The sequence below is a fragment of the Populus nigra genome, chromosome 4 (assembly GCF_951802175.1).
Source record: "Populus nigra chromosome 4, ddPopNigr1.1, whole genome shotgun sequence".
Lineage (NCBI taxonomy): Eukaryota > Viridiplantae > Streptophyta > Magnoliopsida > Malpighiales > Salicaceae > Populus > Populus nigra.
In genome coordinates this window covers 11956344-11979424 of record NC_084855.1, presented here as the reverse complement: position 1 = coordinate 11979424, position 23081 = coordinate 11956344, and the positions used below count along the sequence as shown (strand labels likewise).

The window sequence follows — 23081 nt, the reverse complement described above, 5'->3', positions numbered from 1 at the left end:
AGGTTTATGACCTGAGTCACGAGTTTTTCTTTCTTTTTTAAAACATGTTTGCGACACTTGAACATTATATTTTACAAAAAAAAAATGTCTATTCAATCTTCATGTAATTCTTTGATCAGTGTTTCTTATTTCATCAGTTAATGTAATTATTTGATATATCCCTTTCCTCTTCTAGAATTTCTATTTAATTTAACCACTCTTTGATAAGGCTTGATACTTGTTTAATTATTAATTTGTGTTTTGTGATGTAACTTGGTGGGCAGGCATGAATCGCACGTATAGTTTAATCCCTGTCTTATTTCTTTAGTATATCTTCCAGAACATCTGGTTAATTGTCAATGAATTGCTTCCAGCAGAGTACAAGATTTGGTAACTCAAACCGCACTTCATTATCATCCCCTGTAATTACATCCCGTTTCTTGCAAAGACCCGGCTTGCCTGGATCGGAACCCGCGACACACTCAATCGTATGCAGACAGGTTTCGGAATGGAGAAGAATATTAGGGTTAGTGGTGGCAACAAAATCACGTTTTTGTCTTGACCGGTATTTATTAGTTTTATAAGCCCTAGACTCTAGAAGCTTAATGAACAAGCAGATGTGCTGGTAGGCTTTCTGACCAATAATTTTAAGCTCTAGAACCCATGCAAAAACACGGTATAAGAAAATCATCCCATGTGTTCTGGGCACCTCTCTAACAGTCTGTCATTGGTTTTGAGCCTCCATTCATTTCTTCACTTGACAAAAAATAATACTTAGCAACCATTATCATCTCTTTGTTTATACGTAGTCAAACCTTTTGTGGTAGCCTTTGATTCAAACATTATTTTGGTTGATTAAAGCTTAATTTCTTAGACTGGTCAATCAGTAAGAATCAGCTACTTGTCATTTTCATAACTTTCTGTAACAAAAAAAATCAAGTGAATTGCACCTCTAAAGAGCACAGTTTTTGTAGTCGCATCAGTTTATATATATATATATATATATATATATTTATTAGGTGTTGCCCTTCTCTTCTCTCTCTCTCTCTCTCTCTCTTTTCTTTGTCCATTTTCTCTTGATCAACAAGGTTGAAAATGATTTCCCTCTTTCTTCTAACCAATCATTTATTGATATATAGCTCTATCAAACTGGACAAACCAAACATTTTCTCTCCATGTTCTAGGAAAAATGCCTGAGTGCCATTCTGCAGAACTTCCTATTCTAGATATCTCTCAGCCACTACAGCCGTCTGCTCTGGCTTCACTGGCTGAAGCTTGCCAAGAATGGGGATTTTTTCGTATTAGCAACCATGGAATCTCCAAAGAGCTTTACAACAAACTCTATTCACTTTCACAGCAACTCTTCGGCCTCCCTGCTGAGACAAAACTCGAACTTGGTCCCTCTTCTTCCATAAACACTTACACTCCTCATTTCATTGCTTCTCCTTTCTTTGAGTGCCTCCGAGTTTTTGGTCCGAACTTCTTTGCATCTGCCCAGAGTTCCGCAGATACCCTTTTTGGCCACCAGAGTTTTGAATTCAGGTGATATACAAATTGAAACTTCCTTTTCTTTATGCGTTTATATTTTCTGTTCTTTCCTGATTGATTCCATATTTTTTGCGTTTTGTTTTTCTCGTTTCCTTTTCCTTCCTTACAGAGCGGCACTACAAGAATATGGGACCAAGATGACAGAATTATCGAAGAGAATCGTGGAGATTTTATTGATGAGTTTGGGGGAGGGTTTTGACAATAAGTATTATGAGTCAGAATTCAAAAATTGCCATGGTTATCTGAGGATTATTAATTACAATCCTCCGAAAGGTTTGGTAGATGAGGTCGAGGGACTTGGAATGCATACAGACATGAGTTGTGTTACCATCGTATACCAGGATGAAGTCGGTGGTCTGCAGGTGAAATCCAGGGAAGGGAAATGGATGGATATAAGTCCAGGTGAGGAAACCTTGGTGGTAAACATAGGAGATTTGTTGCAAGCTTGGAGCAATGAGAAATTAAGATCATCAGAACACCGAATCGTTTTGAAGAAGCCAGTTAACCGTCTTTCTCTTGCCTTTTTTTGGTGCTTCGAGGATGAGAAGGTCATCATGGCACCAAATAAAGTAGTAGGAGAAGGAAATGCGAGAATCTATGAGCCCTTTGTTTGTTCAGATTATTTGAAGTTCAGAGAGAGCAGTGAAAGAGGGAAGTTTGAAAAGGTTGGCTTCACTGTTAAGGATTTTGCTGGTATTAGTCTCTGAAAGTCATGGCTAAAAAATCCAAGTTCAAGTTCTTCCCCGTGTATGTGGTCATATTATTGGTAATCTTTTATTTCTGAAGTTAGGATCTTAAAATTGGTAGTTTATGTCAGATAGCTCCAGCAATCGGCTTTCTTAACTTTTAAGCTCTTAGTCAGTGAATGGTTTGTCTTGAGGGATTTCAAGTTCGAGGTGAAGAAGCCAACAAAATAGGGGTTAGCTGAGTCTGAGAGCATTGACCTGTTGGTAGTTAATGTCGAAGAGGTTGTACAGTTGGAGTTCCGACTTCCAATTATGTGTTCGTGTATTTTATATAATTCTTGTATTTATGGGTCTATCAATAAATGGAGATACAATAATGGCCAACTCCAAAAGAATCTAGAAGTTTTAATGGATTTGTTCTTGACAGATCATCTGGATATCCAACTTCTATTCCTTCGCGATCAATTAGGTCAGAAATAATTGGCAGGGTTGCCTTAATTCCATAGAAAATTGGGCATCCAAAACCATAATTTTCCTTTATGACATCAACGGATTAATGTCAGAAGAGACGATGCAACTAATTAAGCAGAGAATGATGCCCAGTTTCTAAAGCCAAACCCTACTGTGATCTTTCTATTAATGAGTGAATGATTATGTTTCTTCACACTTGAAAGCATGCCCTTCCGCTCCCAGCAAGATAATATATACTTGCACCCAGTTCGTGGCCTAGCGGTCCTGACAGGGAACTCCCTGCCTCTGCACTCTAGGTTCGAATCGTTGTGTGTACGTCTGTCACTCTCGCGGTACCTTACCTGTCTCTTGGGCTTGCAGAATGTTTAGTGGGTCCGAGGATTAGTTGTGGTGCGCGTTAGCTAGTCTGAACACCCCGGGTTATAAAAAAAAAAAGATAATATATATTTATATTGCATCATATTTTGTTACAATTGATGTGAGAGCCTCCCAACCAAAGCCAATTCAATATTGGTGATGGCCTCTTGCCAAGGTCATCAATTAAAGGGGATGGCCTCAAAGACGAACCCACCCCTACCTTGGCAGGTTTGTGAGGGCTTATCCCAGCTCATCATTCATATGGTGTGGGCTTGGATTAGGCATTGGGAGACTCGACCCTTTCTATTTCATGTCTTGGATGATTTTGTATTTAATGCTAGCATGACTCCTTAACATGATGAGCATATAAAATGATGTTAAGATATACTCATGTTAGAGCTGCTAATCTAAACGTTCCACTTTACATGGTAATAGCGTGATCACTCATAATGACAGTGCAATCACCCATAATGATAACGCAACTGTCTATAATGACAGTACGATAATCTATAACAACAATGCGACCATCCATAACAAAGATAATCATCCTATTTGATTTTGTAATGAGTAGATTCACATGATTCATGAATACATAAAGATTTATAAGTTACTAGGTAATATTCAACAAGCTATGAGCTCATGAACTCACTCACAAACACACAAAGAGATAAAAGGGAGCTCATATCCTTTCTTTCAGTCCTCATCATCTCTAGCTTCTTTCCTACAAACACACATATCATCACAAAGGTTTCTTTTTGCCTATATTAGTATTAACTTAAGCATCAAAAGGTCCCCTAGACTATCAAGGGATTTGTTTTGCAGGTGCTCTTGAGATCCAAGTTCAACAATCACCTTCAACAACTCAATTTGAAAAGCCCATCAACCAACCATGGAAACACTCCTTTAAATTTTTCCTTGACTTTGTTAGTAGCATTGTTTATAGGAATTGAAGAAAAGTCAGTTCAATTCCCAACTTTAAGATATGGGAAAGAAATAGACCTTCTTATCACAGGTATATCAGCTCCATCAAATTTCTAACAACTAATACAAAAATAAAAAATGCTTATGGAGGCTCTATTAGCCACCTAAAAGTAAGTCAAGGCCTTACCTTTTCCTTCATAGATGGCTCCAACATTATCTCTACTAGATGCACCCCTTTAATGCACACAGACAACTCCAACTTGAGAAAGGAGCATGTCAAAATGATGTGTAGGAGAGAAAAAAAATGCCACAATTCACACATCCCATATGAGATCTCTATCTCTAAACAAAATCTTCATGTTTCAATATGAAATCCCTATCTTCATACAAAATATCTATGTATCCAAGTGAAATATCCACACACAAACTCCACGTCTCCAAGTGAAATATCCATACATAAACTCCATCTCTCCATGAAAATTCTTCATATATCTCCCTATGATTTTTCTTTTAGGCATGAACAACCTCTTTGATCATGTGCAACTACCCACCTGTGTATAATATGGTCTTTATTTAGGTATGGGGATGACCGAACCTGAACTAAAGATAGTCTATATGAAAATGATCTCCATGAAAAATCTTTAAAAGTGTCCATACAATGTCTCCAAATAAAGTTCTTTGCCAATCTCCATGAAAAATATCTATAAATCTCCACAAAAAAGTGTTTCAATAAGAAACTCGTGTCTTCATTTAAGCATACTCTCTATTTACACACTATTAGATAACTTTTATCCTTTTAAAATTAAGTTGCATAATATGGAGAAAAATAGGTAGCATAATTAAGCCCAACATAGAAAAAAATAGGTTGGAAAACGAAGCCCATATCGATGATGGAAAATGGCTTAAAATCAATCCCAAAAGAGATGTTTAGTAGGCTCAAACTTGAACCTATTGCAACTTAAACTAAAAAAAGGATGCAGAATTTAAAAGAGAAGAAAGAAAGAAAAATGTAAAAACAAAACAAGAATGAGGCTCCTCCTCAACCAACTTTTAATTGACATGCATAAGATAAAAATGATCGTTCCTTTAAGAATAATCTAATGCCATGAGAAAATCTCTAATTGGCCGCTAGAAGTAGCTATTAGCGTCACGAGTTGATGAGAAACACTAGTCCTCACACTAGCGCTGGGTGTCATGTTCTTGACATATTTTTTCCCTTTTTATTTTATTTTATGATTCCACAATAGCTCTCCAATTTGATTCTAAATCTTGGCCACCTATCAAAATAAAATAAAATAAAAATCCAAACCAACAAGCAAAGTTGGATTAGATTTCAAGAAATAAAAAAATATTCTTCATATTAAGGGCTTACTTAACCAGGTTTTCAACCAACAACCCACTTGTCAATCTCCTTTAATATAAGCACTGAGTATGAGCTACTTCTTAAATGAATTCATCTCCTCTATAACTGATACTTTTACTTGCCTAATTTGCTATAACATTTGTGACACATTTTAGAACTGGGTAATTATCTTTTACTCTTGTGAACTTAATTCAAATGTGATCCCTAACTCTCCTATGAAACGAATTTCTATTTGACCCAGGTCCACTTATATCAACACAAAGACCTAACATCTTATAAATAGATACACGGATGTACAATTATAATAACAATATACATGCAGTAAAGTATACCCATTAAATGCTCATCTAATGGGGACTTTTTGAAAAATAGTTCATATACAACTTTAGTCTTTACATCACCATAAACACAAAGATTTGAATGGGTACTAATTCGGTGGGTTTCCAAATTAAATCCAATTTAATGATGATAAGCCTTTTATCTAAGGCCACCAACAAAAAAAAGGGTGGGCTCAAACTCTAACCCATTTACACTTTGTTGGGTTCGGTAAGAGCTTACTTAATCCTACCATTCATATGGTAAGGGTTAGATTTAGGCTTGAAAGACCTAACCCTTTTCTTTTCATGTCTTGGACAATTTTATATTTAATATTGACATAACTCCTCAATATGATAGGGTATACAAAATGATATTAAGTCATGTTTATGCCAGAACTACTCGCCTGAATGTCTCTTTTTATAAGGTAATAATGTAGCTTTCTATAATAACAGTGCAGTTACCTATAATGATAATGCCACCATCTATAATATAGATAATCATCATCTATGATCACATAACAAGTATATTCATGTGATTCATGGGTATATAAAGGTCTATGAGTTAATGAACAATGAAAGAAAGTTTTGAGCTTAACTTATAAACACACGTAGAGATAAGGGAACTTATATTTTCTCATTTAACCTTTTATCATCTCTTTTATCTTTCCTATTAGTACACACATCACCATAAATGTTTCTCTCTTCCTATATAATTGCTAACTTAAGCATCGAAATATCCTTTAAGCCATCAAAAGTCTCGTTTTGTAGGTGCTCATAAGGCTCAAGTTTAACAACCACCTTCAATGGCTTAATCTTAAAAACTCATCAACTAGTCATGAAAAGGCCAATAATTATTTGATGTTTTCTCAAACTTTTATCAGTGGTTTTGTTTGTGAGAATTGAACAAAAGATAGTTCAATTACCTTTACTTCCTAGCTTTTTTTGTGGTAGACAACAAAAAAAATCTAAGATATTAGAAAATAATAGACCTTCACGTAGTAAGTACATTAGTTCTTCCATATCTCTAACAATTAATATAACAATTGAGGATTCTCATAAAGACTTTATTAACCACTCAAAAGTAACTTAAGATCTCGACCACCTCCAGACCCTAATGCATGTAAACAACTGCAACTTGAGGAAGGAGCATGTTATAATGACATGAAAGAGTGTCACCATCTTTATATCTCACATGAAATCTCCATGTCTCTAAGCAAAATCTCCATGTATCCATAAAAAATCTTCATGTATCTACCTAAAATCTTTATATCTCCACATGTAAACTCCATATCTCTATGAAAAATCCCCACAAGTCTCCAAGTGATTTTTCATTCAAGTATGAACAACCCCTTTATGCATGTAAAACTACCCATCTGGGTATAATACGATCTTTATTCAAGTATAAAGATGACTTAGCTTAAACTCAAGATATTCTTCATGAAAGTTATCTCTATGAAAAAACTCTAAAAGCCTCCATGCAATTTCTCCTAGAAAAGTCCAACAGTGTCCATGAAAAATCTTCATAAGTCTCCATGAGACCATGTCTCTATTCAGGTATACTCTTCATTTAGACACTATTCATTTAGGTAACCTCCATCCTTAAAAAAAATATAAAACCAAGTCCAAGATGTGGGGGGGAAGTTGCAAAACTAAACCCAACATTGGGAAAAGTGATCTAAAAAACCGAGCCCAAATTTCTTTAAAAATAGGCCAAAAATCATGTCTAAATTGACAAAAAAAAATGCCCAAAATAAGTGTTTAATCGACTCAAACCAGAGCTCATTGTAACTAAAACCAAGCCTAAAATTAAAAAAAGATCGCTAAAAATTCAAGCAAGTAAGAAAAAAAAGACATGACCAAAACAATAATGATCTTCCTCCTCCGTTGACTTTTTGTTGACATACACCAGACAATAAAGATTGTTCTTTTAAGAAGAACCTGACACCATAAAAAACTATCCAATTGACCACTAGAAGTAGCTGTGCATTCCATAAGTAAACAAGGAACACTTCTCAATGCATTAGCACATGAGTGGTCATGAGCTTGACATGTTTTCTTTTTCTTGTTCTATTTCAATCCCTAATTCTATAACAACCCTCCAATTCGGTCTCAGATCTTGGTTACCTGTCAAAATCACCTCTATAAAAAGTCCAAACCAAATCAGAGAAAAGCAAAGTCAGCTCAAATTCCAAAAAACAAGAAAAATATTCTTTATCCTGAAGGGCTTCCTTAATCGGGTTCTCAATAAACAATCCCTATACCAATCTTCTCTAGTATAATCACCAAGAACAAGTCACTCCTTAGATGAATTTCTATCCTCTACATCTAATACTCTTATCTACCTAACTTGTTATAATATTAATGACACCTCCTAAAACTGAGTAGTTATCTCTAACTCCTAAGAACTCAATTCAAATGAGACATTTAACTCTTTTATGAATTAGTCTCTTGTTTGGATTGTTTCTTGGACCTAGGTTTAAGTGGATCAAAATAAAGATGCAACACCTCATAAAAAAGTATAAAAAGGCACAATACAATGACAATATACATAAGGTAAAATATACATACTAAATGCCCATCCAAGAAGCACCTTTTGAAAGATAATTCGGATGAAACTCTAAGTTTTTCTATCACCACAAACACAAAGACTTAGGGTTACTAATGTGGTGGGTTTTCAAAATGAAGCCTACTCAATAGTGATGGGCTTCTTGCCTAAAACAACCAACTAAAGAAGGGGGCTCAAACCTGAACCCATTCCTATCCTAGTAGGTTCGATTAAGGATTATCTAAGCCCACCATTCCTGTGGTGTGGAATCAAGTTAGGCCCTAAAAGACTTAACCCTATTTTTCCGTGTCTTGGATGATTTTGTATTTAATGCTAACATGACTCCTCAACATGATGAGACATACAAAATGGTGTTAAGGCATGCTTATGCCAGAGCCACCCATCTAAACACCTGTCTTTACAAAGTGATAATGCAATCACCCACAATGATAATGTGACCATTCGTACTGATAGTACGGCCATCAACATGAGAGTAATCATCCTACATGATTACATAACAAGATTCTTGCATATATAAAAGCTCATGAGTTCCTAGATGATTAACAATAAGTTATGAACTTAATTCACTCACAAAAACATAGAGAAACATAGAGATAAAAGGAGCTTGCATTCTCCCCCAACCTCTCATTATCTCTTGTATCTTTCATGCAAATACACATATCATTGTAAATGTAAATTTTTCTTTTTATCTATATTAATACTAACTTAAATACTAACTAGAGGGTCTCCAGAGCCATCAAAAAACTTGTTTTGCAGGTTCACATAAAGCTCAAATTTAATAACCACGTTAAAACAGCTCAATCTCAAAAACCCAATATATAACTGCCCGTGAAAAGTTTCATATCCTTTGAAGAAGTTTTCTCCACCTTCATTAAGAATCATTTTAATTATTGTACTTTGTTGATCTTTTTAAGGTCCATACCGGTAAAGCTACTCATTGAATTTATTTGGGGGGTCCACGGTGTGGGAACGTGGTGTTTCCTTTTTGTCGACATTTTTGCTGTTTTCTTGAAGAATATGAATGCTTGAAAGAGATGTTAATTATGAATGCTTGAAGTTGGCACTCAGCAACTTGTCTCTGGTTGGGGAAAGCAAATAGAACAATATACTCTCCTACATCAAATTTTAAATTCTGCACCTGGTCAGGTGATATAGGTTATTTACATCTTATTTTACAGGAATATCTGAGATATAATGAATTTTATTTTACTTAAGAATTCTAATTACAGCATTAGTCAAGGTTCCATGTGCCTCTTGTAAAGTAATGTGTTTCAAATGGCTACTAAGATGCTGAAGTGTTGAAGATTTTGGTGCAATGGGATTTCTTTGAGTGTGATTTAGGATGACGATTACTCGAATTTTCTAGCCTATTCTAATTATTCAGGATGTCATCTTGGTTTTTTTTTTTTTTTTTTTTGCCATTTTAACAGGGATACTAGCTCTTCTGATGATGGACTTGGAGAATCAATCGGCAGCACAACAGATAGAACGGTTTCATAAAGAACAACACTTTATTGAAATGAGATCCAAATTGGTAGGAAAATTACGCTGAAAGATTTGATTCCTCCACCACTTCTAACAAGTCACTACTTGATCTAATTAGCAAGCACTAAGGTTGAACATTTGATAATGAAAAGAAGGTTAAGAGGGAAATTGAAGTTATGCAGTTACGAGGCCATGCAGTTACTGCTACATGATACATGAGAATCTAGTAACTAATTTGTACTGAATGGATAAGCCATCCAAGTACTATTTGATATATGACGACTCAAGTCTTGCCGGCAATTTTCCAAAGTGCTTGTTCGATCATCCCTGCTGGTGCAACTGCTGCCCCTCTAAACTGAAACCAAGTTCATAAGAGTTAAGCATTTTTCCAACAAAAAGGCATTGATGTATGTATCAGAAACAACTTCAGTGACAACTGGCTTCTTCTAAAGGCCGTATTTTTTATAATGGTAATAATCTATTTCAGTTTTGGATTATAATACTCATTAGACATCATATTTAATCTCATCGGGAGTCAGTGCACCTCACATTTCTTAGTTATGGATTTCTTAATGCATCTGAAAGACAAAAGATAAGCAGAAAGGTAGCAACTGGATTGATCTTCAGCACAAACCTTAGATTTCAGGGTCAATGCGAAAATGCCATCAAGAGTGGATGACTGGACTGAGTGCACGTCCAACTGCAGTTTGTTGATTTCATCCATGATATCAAGCAACATGTACTCCCTGTAAGGACATCTAATCTCAATAAGAACCTCCTTCTCTTTCGTGCATACTTTCAAATCTAAGGACATCCCATCCTTGGGAGAAACCCCATCAAGCTCTAGTTCAGCTTCATCAATGTCAAGGGCCTTCCTCTTGTTTACCCAAGACCTCTTTCCATTGTCAATCTTCTTGATGTCGTCATTATCTGATGTCTGGTCTCCCATGTCCATGTAACTCCTTCTGTGTCCTGCCTCGTGATCTATCCAGCCTTTGCAAGATTCTAGTTCTGCTACTCTTGATTCAAGCTGTTTCAAGTAATTAATGGTGTCGCTGAGGATTGATTCTTTGTCAATCTGAACAATTATGATCGAGTTTATTAATGAATAGCAACAATAAAAATTCATGTATCAGAATTATGAACTTCTCAGAAATAACATTATTTCAGAGCCAGTTTACAGAATTCAGCATAAAAGTTGTTGAGGAGAAAAGAACATAAATGCTTTGTAGCTAATTAGAAAAACCAGCATAAAATCAGTTGAGCATACATATTTAAAAGTTGGAGATTGGTTTCCAGCTCTCCAAAAATGTATCGCAGTTTCTTACAGCAACACAAGTGTAAAGAATTATGAAAACTCCAATTATTATCGAAGTCTCAATAATAACAAGATTTCCAACAAAGGCAATTTAATTACCTCACTAATAGAAGGAACCATCGACCTCAGTACTATAAATTTGTCATTCACTCTTTGTTTATCTGATTTATAATGCTCCTTGCACGTTTCACAGCCTTCCAATTTCTTGAGGCAATCTGTTCCTCCATTTTCCTTGTCGAACCTAAGAGAGTGGCCACCATATATCAAAGGTACTGCAAATAAAATCTTCTTCAACATATTCTGTTGTACCCGTGGCATAACGCCATCAACTGCTCTTTTCTTCCAGCTAAAAAAACTGGACTTGTGATCTCCACTTCGGAAACATGGATTTTCAATTGATTGACTTGAACTTTTCAGAATAACACACACAGCTCTTCTGTAGTGCAAGTCATCATCAGCTCCAAGATCGAAGGAGCTCAACTTTGTGTGGTTTCCTTCTTGAAATACTTGCGACTGAAGGCGGGTTACATTTTTTTCCTTGGAAGAGAGTACGGCCTTTCCTTGTTTCACTACAGCCTCTGATATGCACTCACTCGAATTCATAGAATCTAGAACATCATCGCTGAATTCATCATCCATGAAATGCCAACTTTGAACTTGAGAAACACCTCCATTTAAACCTTCATGCATGGAGTCTTCAGTCTGGTGATTGCACTCACAGCCATCTGAACAATCATCAGGAGAGTTCCTTTTGAATTCTTCACGCAAATTTCCATGTAAATCGTTAATTCCCTCTTGCTCAAGTTCTATATCGTCTGTTGGGGAGTACAGGTTCTCCAAAGCTAATGAATCAACTATCTCATGGCTGATCTTGGTAGACATTGGGTCTTCATCATCATCTCCATTATGAGCAGCAGAGGAAGATTTCTCAGAGCAATCAGGCTTTGAGAAATCTAACAAGGAAGCTTTGATATGTTGAATGAGACTGGGGTCTTCTGTGACCTTGAAATAAGCCAAGAAGAGAAGCAAGAACGCAATTAAGGCATTTATAAACTGTTTCATTCCATGCATGCTTATATACATATATTCTGAATTAGAAAGTCATTGATCTATTTTTCCAGAGAGGAAATTACCAGCTCAGTTACACCTAGCTCCATCACTCCCTCAAGATAGGGAAAACACACCACGGTCTGCAAAATTGAGGTCACAAGCCCATGTGATGTTAGAGCAGAAAGATAGCACATCTGTATTTGATAATATATGAATTGGGCTATGGGTGTTGAATTTCAAAGCAGGTGAAATGACGGTTTTTAAAAAATCCCCATCAAGGTACATAGCTTCCTCCTTAAATTAGCAAGCAAAGTTGTATATGACAGCAATGTTGAAAGCACTAAGGACGAGGGAAATCTTATCATATGCCAGCCAGGTGCAACATTGCTTCTTGAAGTTTATACTTCAGAAAAGGAATGCATAGCAATGTAAAAAGAATGCACATCTTATTATAGCAGGTTTGAGATTGGCTTATCATGTGACCGCTTGTCTTACTTCAGTAACATGCAAAAAGAACGCATAGCAATGTAAAGCAAAGCAAAATGGCCAAACAGAGAAGGTCAATGCAGGGACATGTATGGGTGGGTGAGTGTGTGCATAGATTAGAATTATGTTTTCTTTTATACGACGACCTTCCCAGCAAAGGCCAAAGCAGGGGCAAGTCTGTGTAAGTGTGTCCATAGCATTCACATGATGTATTCATAAAGAAATAGATCTGTTGTTACCTGAATAGATGCACTCTAAGGTCAGTGATGGTCCGGTCATAGAGAAAACATAACACGGAAAAACAAAAGGTCAGTTTTCCTTCATAGAATATAAGACATTACAGGTATTACGATCAGTTGAAATCTGCATTAAATGTGAAACAGATCTCAACCAGGGAAACCAACCTTTGCAAGCAAAGAGCGAGAGAATACTTTGCTATCTGCATATTGAGCATTGCACAACCAGATGGTCTGTTTATTGGCCAATGCTCTTCCTGGCAACCTGTGCAGCAAATAGAAATAAGAACGACCATCTAATAGCATAATTATATGACAACATTACCCAAATAGAAAATGAGAAGATCCTTGGATCAGTGAAAGACAGATTAGTACCCTTCACCAGGATTGAATACAAAGGACATGCACACCAAGTAATACCACTCCTCATCTGACAGATCCTCAGGAGACAATGCAGGAGAAGACCTCTTAGCCTGCTGGCCAGCATCGCCTCCAAGGAGAGACTTGTAAAGTTCTCGCAATTGCTCACTCCTCTGTAAGCCTATTTTATCAGCTTTAAGTTTCGTGGCTTGAACTTTCCTAGTCTTGATGTCCCCATTGTAGTACCCACCACCCCATTCCAGTACCCTAAAAGAACATGATCACGTTGTATTTTCTCAGCATAAGCATTGAAGGCATAAATGAAAAGCAATCTCAATTAACTTTTCAATGCTGCATTGTGTTACCCAAGAGAAAGGAGGTGTCTTTAAAACTATCCTAGCATTATCTATTTAAAAGAAGAATACTTTCACAGCCCTAATTCTCATACATTCTTCAACAATAAAATCGTTTCTTTTATCAAATTTAAGTAAATGAGGGGTGGGGAGAAAAAGAAAACAAATCTAACGGTTAGTCTATTCACTTCTAGTGGTCAACTTCTACTGCAGCAGCCGATGAGCATATAGCTCAGCTGACAGTAGGATCCCCTCCCTCTGGAGTTCTCGTGTTCTAGCCTCTCCTCTGTACAAAAAAAAAAAAAAAACATCTGCTGCAGCAAACCATAATCTTCTAAGTTCTACTGCGGACAAGGGAAATTTTTTTCTTCTTCTTAATCTTGGATAGGGTATTTTTATCATTAAATGTGAAAACCCAGATATGGAAATCGAGAAATAAGAATAGAGTTGCAACAAAGAATCGTCTGTAAGAAGAAAAGAAGTAGTTTAAAAGTTTAAAGTGAAATAGTTCAACTAATGTACCCTTTCTGTCTGGTTGACAGTGACCAGAAAATTGCGTAGCTCCACTGTACACTCCTCACAGCAATTGCAAGCTGTTTCCTCAGCTTTTCTAGTATTACCTGCTGGCTTTGGACAACATGAGCCATTGCCGAACACAGACCCAACCTCAAACTTACAGAAGTGAAAACACTTCTCTCCAATACATTAGTCAAACAAGAAAGCCTGACTGCTCACTTTTTTTGCGGACCCCAGATGGTTGTTTACTTCCAATAATGCAAAATATTGTTTCGTGGAAATTTGTCAGACAATCATGGCCTTATAACCAATCAAGCTCTTCTTCTTTCTTCTGTTTTTTTATTGGCAAATATGTCTAAGCATGCCAGCAGCACTGTCTTGATAGGTGGCAGTGCCACTATTGTTTTCTTCTCATAAAAAAAAAAATCCCAAAAACTAATAAAAATGGAATGGACTGTGCGTTGTTTTTATCTCAATTAAGGAGGAGTGCCATCTTCTGTGGTTAAAAGATGGCCACAGTGCTGAAATTAATGAGCAATTAATGAGAAGAATCTATCGGCCAAGGTAATTAATCTTTTGTTTAATCTAGAAAAGATCTCCCTTGCCCTTGTTGTTCTTTGATGCGCTATCATGGCATGGAAACGCCATTAAAATACTACCCCACGAAATAAAATAGCTTGTGCTCCGATTACGAAAGGATTTCGCTTGTATATGTTTATCGATTTCTGAGGTTGCAGATTGGATTGGCTTTCTAGCTCGATACCATTGATGGATTTTATAGTTCTGCCCCCTGAGATTCTTCATGGAGTAACTTGTGAATTTGTTTTGATTAAATTAACATTGCTGGTTGCTGTATGTCATAAAATATTAAACCACTACTCTCTCTTTTTTTAAAGATAAACTCAACGTCATAAATCAACTTATTTAATAACTAAGATATTAAATTTTGTATCCAAATTAAAATATATAGTAGAAGTTTTAGAATGTGTTTGGTGCTGTGATAATGGTTGTTTTTTGTTTGAAAATGTATTGAAATTATATTTTTTTTATTTTTTAAAATTAAAACATTAAAACAATATATATATTATTTTTAAAAAATATTTTTAAAACATAAAATAAACAAATTCTTATTATACAATATCTTTTTTATTCGTATTCAGACGTATGAAATAAACTTACTAACAACATCAATGAGTCTCATGAGTTTTTTTCCTCTTTTTTTTTATTTTCAAATAATGAGCAAATCTTTCCTTGATCCTTGGTGCCGATAACCATAACTCGGCGAGTAGTAGCTGAGCCATGTTCATGTGAATTACTATTTTAATGGAGAGACGTTTGCAGATTGATTAGATCAGTGACGCAAAGTCAAAAGAAGAGAAAAACTATTTCCGACTTATTGTGAGTTTCTAAGTAAAAACAAAATAGGTAATTAAACTATATATATTTTCTCCCCTTTACATTTACATTTAGTAATGTTTCACTTCAATTTGTGTAATTTATAACTAGTTTATATGTAAACCCGGTTAATCTAACCGATAATCAACTATTACTATTTTAAAAGAGAATTTTTTATATGAGACTACATGTTTGGTACAACAACAAAGGACTATATCTAAAGCTCAAGAATTAGGTAGGCGATTTACACTTTTATATTTAAGTTGTTCGAGGGTCTAGCTTTGAAATAATTAAAATTCTTTAATTGCTTTTTTATGCATATATATCAATTGTGATGTAATTATCGAACAATTAAAAAGAAAAATCTAAATATTGACTAGTGCTTGAGTAGTACTAGAGGTATCAATTTATCTGACGACTGAGAATTTAAATGATAAATTTACCTTCAAGGAATTAGAATCATCAAAGTGATAGATAACCCAAAAGATGTAATTGGGATAATGAATTTAAATGATATAAAAGAATTAATGATACTATGAGTTAAGATATCATTGGATAACTGAGGATATGAAATTTCTTAAATGTTGGTTAGCGATATTCATAATTTAATAATTATTATACCAAATAGACATATTAATTGTTAAATAGTATTTTTTTTATTGTAATTATTTTTAGCTATAGGATCCTTACAAATTCGAGTTGAACAATAGACTTTTTTGTTATTATTTATGATGGTAGACCTTAATGTTGAATTTAGGAATACTACACACTTATTATGTAATGTAATTTTGATATTGTTTTTTAATATGTAATTAAATCTATTATTAATCATGCTCATATTAATTTAAGTTTTATAGATCATTGTGGTATTTTGTATAATATTATTCTTTTATGTATTAATTAGAAATGTATGGAATTTAATTTATTAATCTATTACAATCTGTTTATATTAAGTTTATAAGATAATTGTACAGAAACCATTTTATGAAATGCAATAAGGGAAAGTCGAAAAAAATGGACATAATCTGCTTTAATCTTGTGTAAAATTAAGATTTGTTCAGGTAAATAATGATGTCGACACTTATAAACATTAAAATTTAATGGAAACTTCATTGAAATTTCAATGTATATATATACATACACACATAAAAAAAAAAGTTTATTTGGTTTCATGTTATTTTATGATCTTGAATGTGTTTATTTGTGTTCTAATTATAGGGTTGTTGTTACATTATATGCTTTTATTGTGGACTGGACATAAATTTTTTGAAATATAAAAAAACACGTTTAATTAAAAATTTTTTGGCATAGTCATTAAACTAGATATAATAGTTTAAACTTAAAAAATTCATACCCAACTTCTTGATTGATATTTAGTTAATTTACTAGCCCCGTGAACAGAGTTATGGACTCTACTAGATCGAATTAGTTTTTTATTTTATTATATGATAGAAAATATCAAAATTAATTTATCATTAACTCAATACTAAAAAATAAAATTCAATTTAAACCCAACACTAAATGATAGATTTGACAAAAAAAAAAAAAAAAAAAAGAACTCCAGAGCTTATTTATGTGTGTGTGTAATATGTTTTATTCAATAATGACATAGTACATGCATGTGTTACTACCATTATCTTCTGTATCAACCCTTTTTTTTTTCTTTCCTTGTTCATCAGGTTTCTCCTTTTGTCATTCTGCAAGGGTATTCTTATCCTTTCATGACTAACACCACATTGTCCAGGGCCTATACCATTAATTACACTTTCCTTTTTGTTTTCATCTCCTGTTTCATTCATCTCTCTCTCTCTCTCTCTCTCTCTCTCTCTCTACGCTCAGGTCGCGCTTGTTTCTCTATCTAAGTTGTTCAGTAGCTATTTGGTTGCTCAATTAGTGATGTTCTCCTACACGGGTTCACCTGGGAATCGGTAAGGAGTGGCCAGATAGGAGCCAGGCGAAGCTATTTTGAAGAACTAAAACAAAAGGAAGGCCGCGCCTGTTAACATCCTCGATGTACATCAAGATTGTAGGGAGGGAAGTGTACCCATGTATTCAGAGATATTGTTCATCGGAATAGGATATATAGTGATGGTTTTGCCTAATCATTTTTCTTTTTAAACTTGATCCATCTACTATCTTTTTCTATTTAATTGAAATAAAAAAAAAACTTGTTTGACTCAGTTGGATCTATAACTTGAATCATATATTTTTCTTTTAAAAAAAAATACATTTGCGATACCTGAATATCATTAATTTCTTATAAAAAAAAAATCCAGCTTTACAGCGAAGCGCAAGCATTAGGCCAAGTAATTTACTAAGAATCTTAGCTACTATTCAAGTGCTTGATATATATTAAAAAGATGACCAAAGAAAAAAAAAGAGTGGACTTACTTTGAATCTTCTATAATTTAGTTATTTTTTATGTTATTTTTATTTTTTAGAAATTACAGTTTATATTTCATAGTTTGTAAGTTGTATAACACTTTACATCTATTTTTTAATTAGTGACTAAAGAGCTTTTATCATGTTAAAATTAAAAAAAAAATACCACTCTTTTTTTACCAAACATAAAACCCTAGCTATCAACCTCCGCCATACTCGTCAAGGTCTAATCTCCCAAAACCAACAAAAACAATTAGATCATCATCAATAATTTCTAAATCTAGCTATGTATCTATTCATCTTAAATATTTGATCAAAACAACAATTGTTTCCCTTAATTTTGTTTTATCTACCCTTAAGAAGTGATCTTTTTCCTGTCATGGTTTCAAAGAAATTGGATTCAAATTATATAATGACTTTCTTTCATGGAAATGTATGATCTTTAATGGACTTCAAATTCAAAAGCTTGAAACTTTAAAGCAAAGATTGAGATTTTTTTCAAGGAGAATTTTGTGGGAAAAATGTATAAATCAGTGGTGTATAGAGGAGATGATATACTGGGAGAAGCAGAAATATATGCACAAGAACAACAACAAGAGAAGAAGAAGAAGAGAACAAGAACAAGAAGACGAGAGTGATTGATGAGATACTGAAGGGAATCAGAATAAGGCATTTCTCACAAACAAGCAAGAGATTTCCATCACTTGCTGAGGCTGGAAGGAGCTATGGATACATTAATTATTGGAGAGGGGCCAAGAGGCTGGAAGAACATGACCATTTTTGTATGCGATATGGTCAAACTCCGAAATAAATAAATAAATTTTGAATTCTTGCAATTAAATTATGAAAACCATATTTTGGCTGCAAGTACGTGTTTAATTGCAAGGAGCTATGGATACGTAATCTGGAGAGGGGCCAAGAGGCGGGAAGAACGTGACCCTATTTTGTGAAAATCGGTTTTTCTTGTCTTTTACCTTGTTTGAACTTGGGACCTCAACAACAATCTGTGTGATCTGTCCCAGTCACGGACGAGGGATTTACGTTTGTGGTCACTTGCACTCCTGGACTTGCTGTTCCTCCTGTATTTCGTATATTCTGTGTTTTTGAAAGTATGTTGTCGGTTATTTTATTTAAAAATATATTAAAATAATAATATTTTTAATATCACTAGATCTAAAAATATTAATTTGAAGTAAATAAAAAAATATTTTTTTTAAAAAAAAACGTTTAAAATGTAAAAAATAAACTTCTCGCGTGAAAACTCTCTTTTTAACGGAGGCTGTGTAGCCAGCTGTCACATTTTCATCATAAGGTTATTGAAGAACGTTCCCACATGAATGCCCAGCTTGTGGGCTTGTCTCCCATTTCAACTCTCAACTGTTGGATTCTTGCCTTTCGCGGCCATTAATCAGCGTTGCATGCCGAATCTTCGGCTGCCCCCCCCTTTTCTTTCTTTCTGGGATCCCACGTTTATGTTTGGGCTCTTTTTTAGACTCGGCCAATGTTTCTCTGGCTCCTTTAATTTTTAAAATTTAGTTGTGATTAAGTAAATTCTCTTTTGGTGTGTTATTTTTTAATTTTACCTCCATTCTTTAAAGAATTAAGTTTTAATATCCTGTATATCTCCCTTTCACATGTTAAAATAATTAACAAAAAATATTAAATTATTTATATTATATTTTAGTTAGCAATTAAAGAGTTATTATATTAAATATTATGTTTTTGCCATCCCTTGCCACCATCCTCCTCCCCTCCTAATATGGCAATCCAATCCAAACTCAAACCTCTACAAAACTTAAAATTTACCAATGAAGATTAAGAATTTACAGCGAAGCTGTGGTTAGCAGAGACAAAGATGAAATATAGAATTCAAGTGACTAAACTACTTATGGCCTGCGTATATATATAGCTGACATATAGATACAGACCCAACATGTGGTTTGTACGCGCCAACACTATAAGCTATATATCTTCTTCTTTTTTTTCAGTTTAATGTGGTTGTTCGAACTAGTTTATGTGTATCTCGATTATATATCACTTTTTGTTCTAGCTGCTTCGATCCGGATCTAGCCGACTCTTCGGTTTTGAACTTCATTATGTGATTTATTTGTTCTTAGAATTATTTGCGGTGTATGTTTTGGGTTTTGGTCAGTGAATGTTCATGTAATTGTTTAGTGTTATTTTTTTTGTCTTGAGTTATTTTCAATGTGTGAATATTTTTTTAGGTTAGATTAAATTTATTTACATTAATTAATTGAGTGATGCTGAGTTATTTGTAACACGTGAATGATATTTTTTAATTTATACATGGACATATTTTTTAGATTATGTTGATACTTGAGCTTCGTTGTGTAATATTGATCTGTCATTCTAGACTTGAGAAAGGTATATTTCTTAAAAGGGTTTGATAAATTAAATTTTATCATCCAAAATATATAGTGATTTTATTGTAAATAAAATTTTATTTTCAACAAAGAGTTAACACGTGAAAGGTATAATTCTTAAAAGGATTATGTGTTGTTTTAGAATTAAAACAACAATAACATCTAAGGGAGAGTGAATTAGGTGTTCTATTAATAATAACAAATATTTTAATTAACTCAATTAAACATAATTAACCAACAATATAATTAAAGTACTTAAATTAGAGAGTATAGGGATAAAAATTACAAACTTGGTTTTTCACGTGGTTCGGCAAGTCTACATCCACACCTCAAACACCAAACCGGTCTTGAGTATTGTATTCTTTATTAGTCAAAGCCAAATATTACAATGTCCTTGATGAATCGTCACCAATCTTTTGTTCAACACTTGAAGAAATACATTTTTCAAGATTTTTTACCTTAATGATATACCTCATCAATGATCAAGAGTTTTTCACTTAAATTCTTGAAGGTTATTGTTACTCATTTTGCGGCCCCACAAAAACAAAAAAAAAACAAAAAAAATATTAGAAGAAAATAAAAAAAAATATATCAATGAGAAGAGCATACAAGAACGCCCAGGAAATTGCCAAAAACTGGTTGAGAAAGATCAAATATACAAGGTTAGAAAAAAATCCGACAGTGTATTTTTGACCGATAAAAGCTCTATTAACAAAGAAAATTCAATTTGAGGAAAATTCAAAATTGGATGTTGAAGGATCCAATTAGAATTTTCAAGGTTTATTTGAATTTATTGAGGACTTAATTGCATGAAAAATTGATTTTTAAAAGTCAATTTAGGCTTTAATTGGAAGAGATTAAAGTCTAGGGGTCGAATTGCAATTTTTAAGAGTTAATTTGGTCAAATTAGAGGCTTAATTACATAAATATTGAAGTTCGATGGGCAATTAGAGACTTGATTAAATAAATCTAAAACCAAGGATCAAACTGGAAAGACACGTGAATATAGGGCTGAAATTGACCAAATCAGGGACTAAATTGAAGAAATTAAAAGTTTGTTAATCAATTAAGAGTCAAATGCAGAAATTCAAAACCAATGACTAAAATGAAAAAGGTAATCAACTTAAGGGCTGATATTTGAGTCTAACAGGGGTTAAGTTTTTTGTGTCAATTAAGAATGAAAGTGACACAATAGGAAGAACAATGATTAAATTAAAACTTTGTCAAATCCCAAATTAAAAACCTTAATTTATAGGGTTTACCCTAGACTGTTCAGCCTCTGTTCATTTTCTTTCTTAGCAGTTCACGATGGTCAGATTGGCACCTTTCAAGAGCTCATTGTGGAGTTTTAGACCTCTAAATGACATGAGATTTTTTTCAAATGGAAGAAAAACATCCATTTTACAATCCTATTTCCATGAATTAGACGTTTACATCACAATTTTTCCATGGAAGTTCCCGACATCTTGTCCCTGATCAGTTATCACTCGATTTTCAGATTTAAGGCTAATCAGGTTGGCACCTTTGAACAAATGAATGTGGAGTTACATAACTTTAAATTGAGCAAAAATGGTTCCAAATGAAAGGTGTGTACCCCTTCTACCAAATTCAGGTAGTCTCAAGTAATGATGACGTCATAATTGCTCCGACGAAGCCTTAAAAGTGAGCAACTCAGTCAGCCCTAACAATGCAACTATCTTGCAAAAAAGGATTTGATTTTCATGTGTTCACATACAATGGCTCCTCAATGGATCCTTATTATGGTTTCACGACACTCCTCTCAAGATTAATAAAGAGAAACTTTATCTCACATTGAAAGAGTATGAGGTTTTGTTGTGCCTTATAATGTGAGGGAAACATAAATGATTTTTATTATTATTTTTGGAATAAAATAATTTAAGTTAATTAATTAAATTTTTAGAATTAATTAATCTAATAATTATACATGACGTCTCTTGCTAAATTGTTCAAATAATTTGAATGAAGAGTTGGCTTTTAAACTCTATAAACATATTGGTCTGAAGAGAAATGCTTTTAAACTCTATAGACATATTGGTATGAAGAAGTGTACCTTTAAACTTTACAGATACATTGGTCTGAAAGAGTGTTATTTTATTTATAAATACCAATTTGATGATTGTCAGAAATTAATTAGAAACAATCTTCTTTTCTCTTTAATTTTTCACTACAAACTCTTTATTTATGTTTATCAGAAATAAAACATAACTTCTTAATAAATTTATTAAAGTTACTGTTTATAAGTTTAACGCTTTGTTGTATCCTAAAAGTATATTACTTTAACCCTCAAAAAAATATTGTGAGAATAATTAATATCTTAAAATTACAGTTTTTATGCTTCAAACCCTAGTTGCTATACCCACTAATATTATAGTTTGTTCATAATATTCAATGTAACATGTTTCATAGTGCAGCTCAATGTAGGCTTTTAATTGTTCTAAATATCCATTTTTTCCATTAAACAATAGCTGCCATTTATTCTTGCGAAGAAGCTCATCTAGTTTTTTTTTTTTTTTTTTAAGATAATCATCCTATGAGTCTTTTTTGTGTTGCTACATTTGACTTCGACAATCTGATTTTATAGATAAAAGAGATAGAAATAATAAAAATAAAATGAACATGTCTTTTTTGTTTTTTCTGTCTTGAAATGATAAAGATTTCCTTTAAAATTATCACATAGACAAATTGAATTTATAATCTTATCTTTATTCTTCAACAAAATAAATTTATGTTATTTTTTATATGTTTTTTTTATCCTATGACACTAACAAAATATAATATTAAAGATTAATATTATTTATTATGGATTAGTTTTGTAAATAATTTCAATCACGATATGAAAATGTTAATAGGATTTGCTAAATTGAATTTGACTAATCATTGACATTAT

General features: G+C 33.6%; 2 protein-coding genes across 3 annotated transcripts; one reads left to right on the top strand and one right to left on the bottom strand.

Annotated features, from left to right (window-relative positions):
* Positions 1-1024: 1024 nt before the first annotated feature.
* LOC133691323 (gibberellin 20-oxidase-like protein) lies at positions 1025-2639 on the top strand. The gene is made up of 2 exons (XM_062111779.1): positions 1025-1521; positions 1637-2639. The coding sequence occupies exons 1-2, from the start codon at positions 1169-1171 to the stop codon at positions 2232-2234; spliced, it is 951 nt and encodes a 316-aa protein (XP_061967763.1). The 5' UTR covers positions 1025-1168; the 3' UTR covers positions 2235-2639.
* Positions 2640-9700: 7061 nt separating this feature from the next.
* LOC133692715 (transcription factor EGL1-like) lies at positions 9701-14388 on the bottom strand. Of its 2 annotated transcripts, none has more exons than XM_062113837.1 (8): positions 14019-14388; positions 13159-13410; positions 12952-13048; positions 12787-12801; positions 12145-12201; positions 11111-12013; positions 10328-10771; positions 9701-10043 (listed from the first exon to the last, which is right to left on the bottom strand). In XM_062113837.1, the coding sequence occupies exons 1-8, from the start codon at positions 14141-14143 to the stop codon at positions 9924-9926; spliced, it is 2013 nt and encodes a 670-aa protein (XP_061969821.1). In that variant the 5' UTR covers positions 14144-14388; the 3' UTR covers positions 9701-9923. The 2 variants fall into 2 exon arrangements, with proteins under 2 accessions (XP_061969821.1, XP_061969822.1); XM_062113838.1 differs by having other exon boundaries at positions 9701-10048; positions 14019-14377.
* Between the last annotated feature and the right edge of the window lie 8693 nt (positions 14389-23081).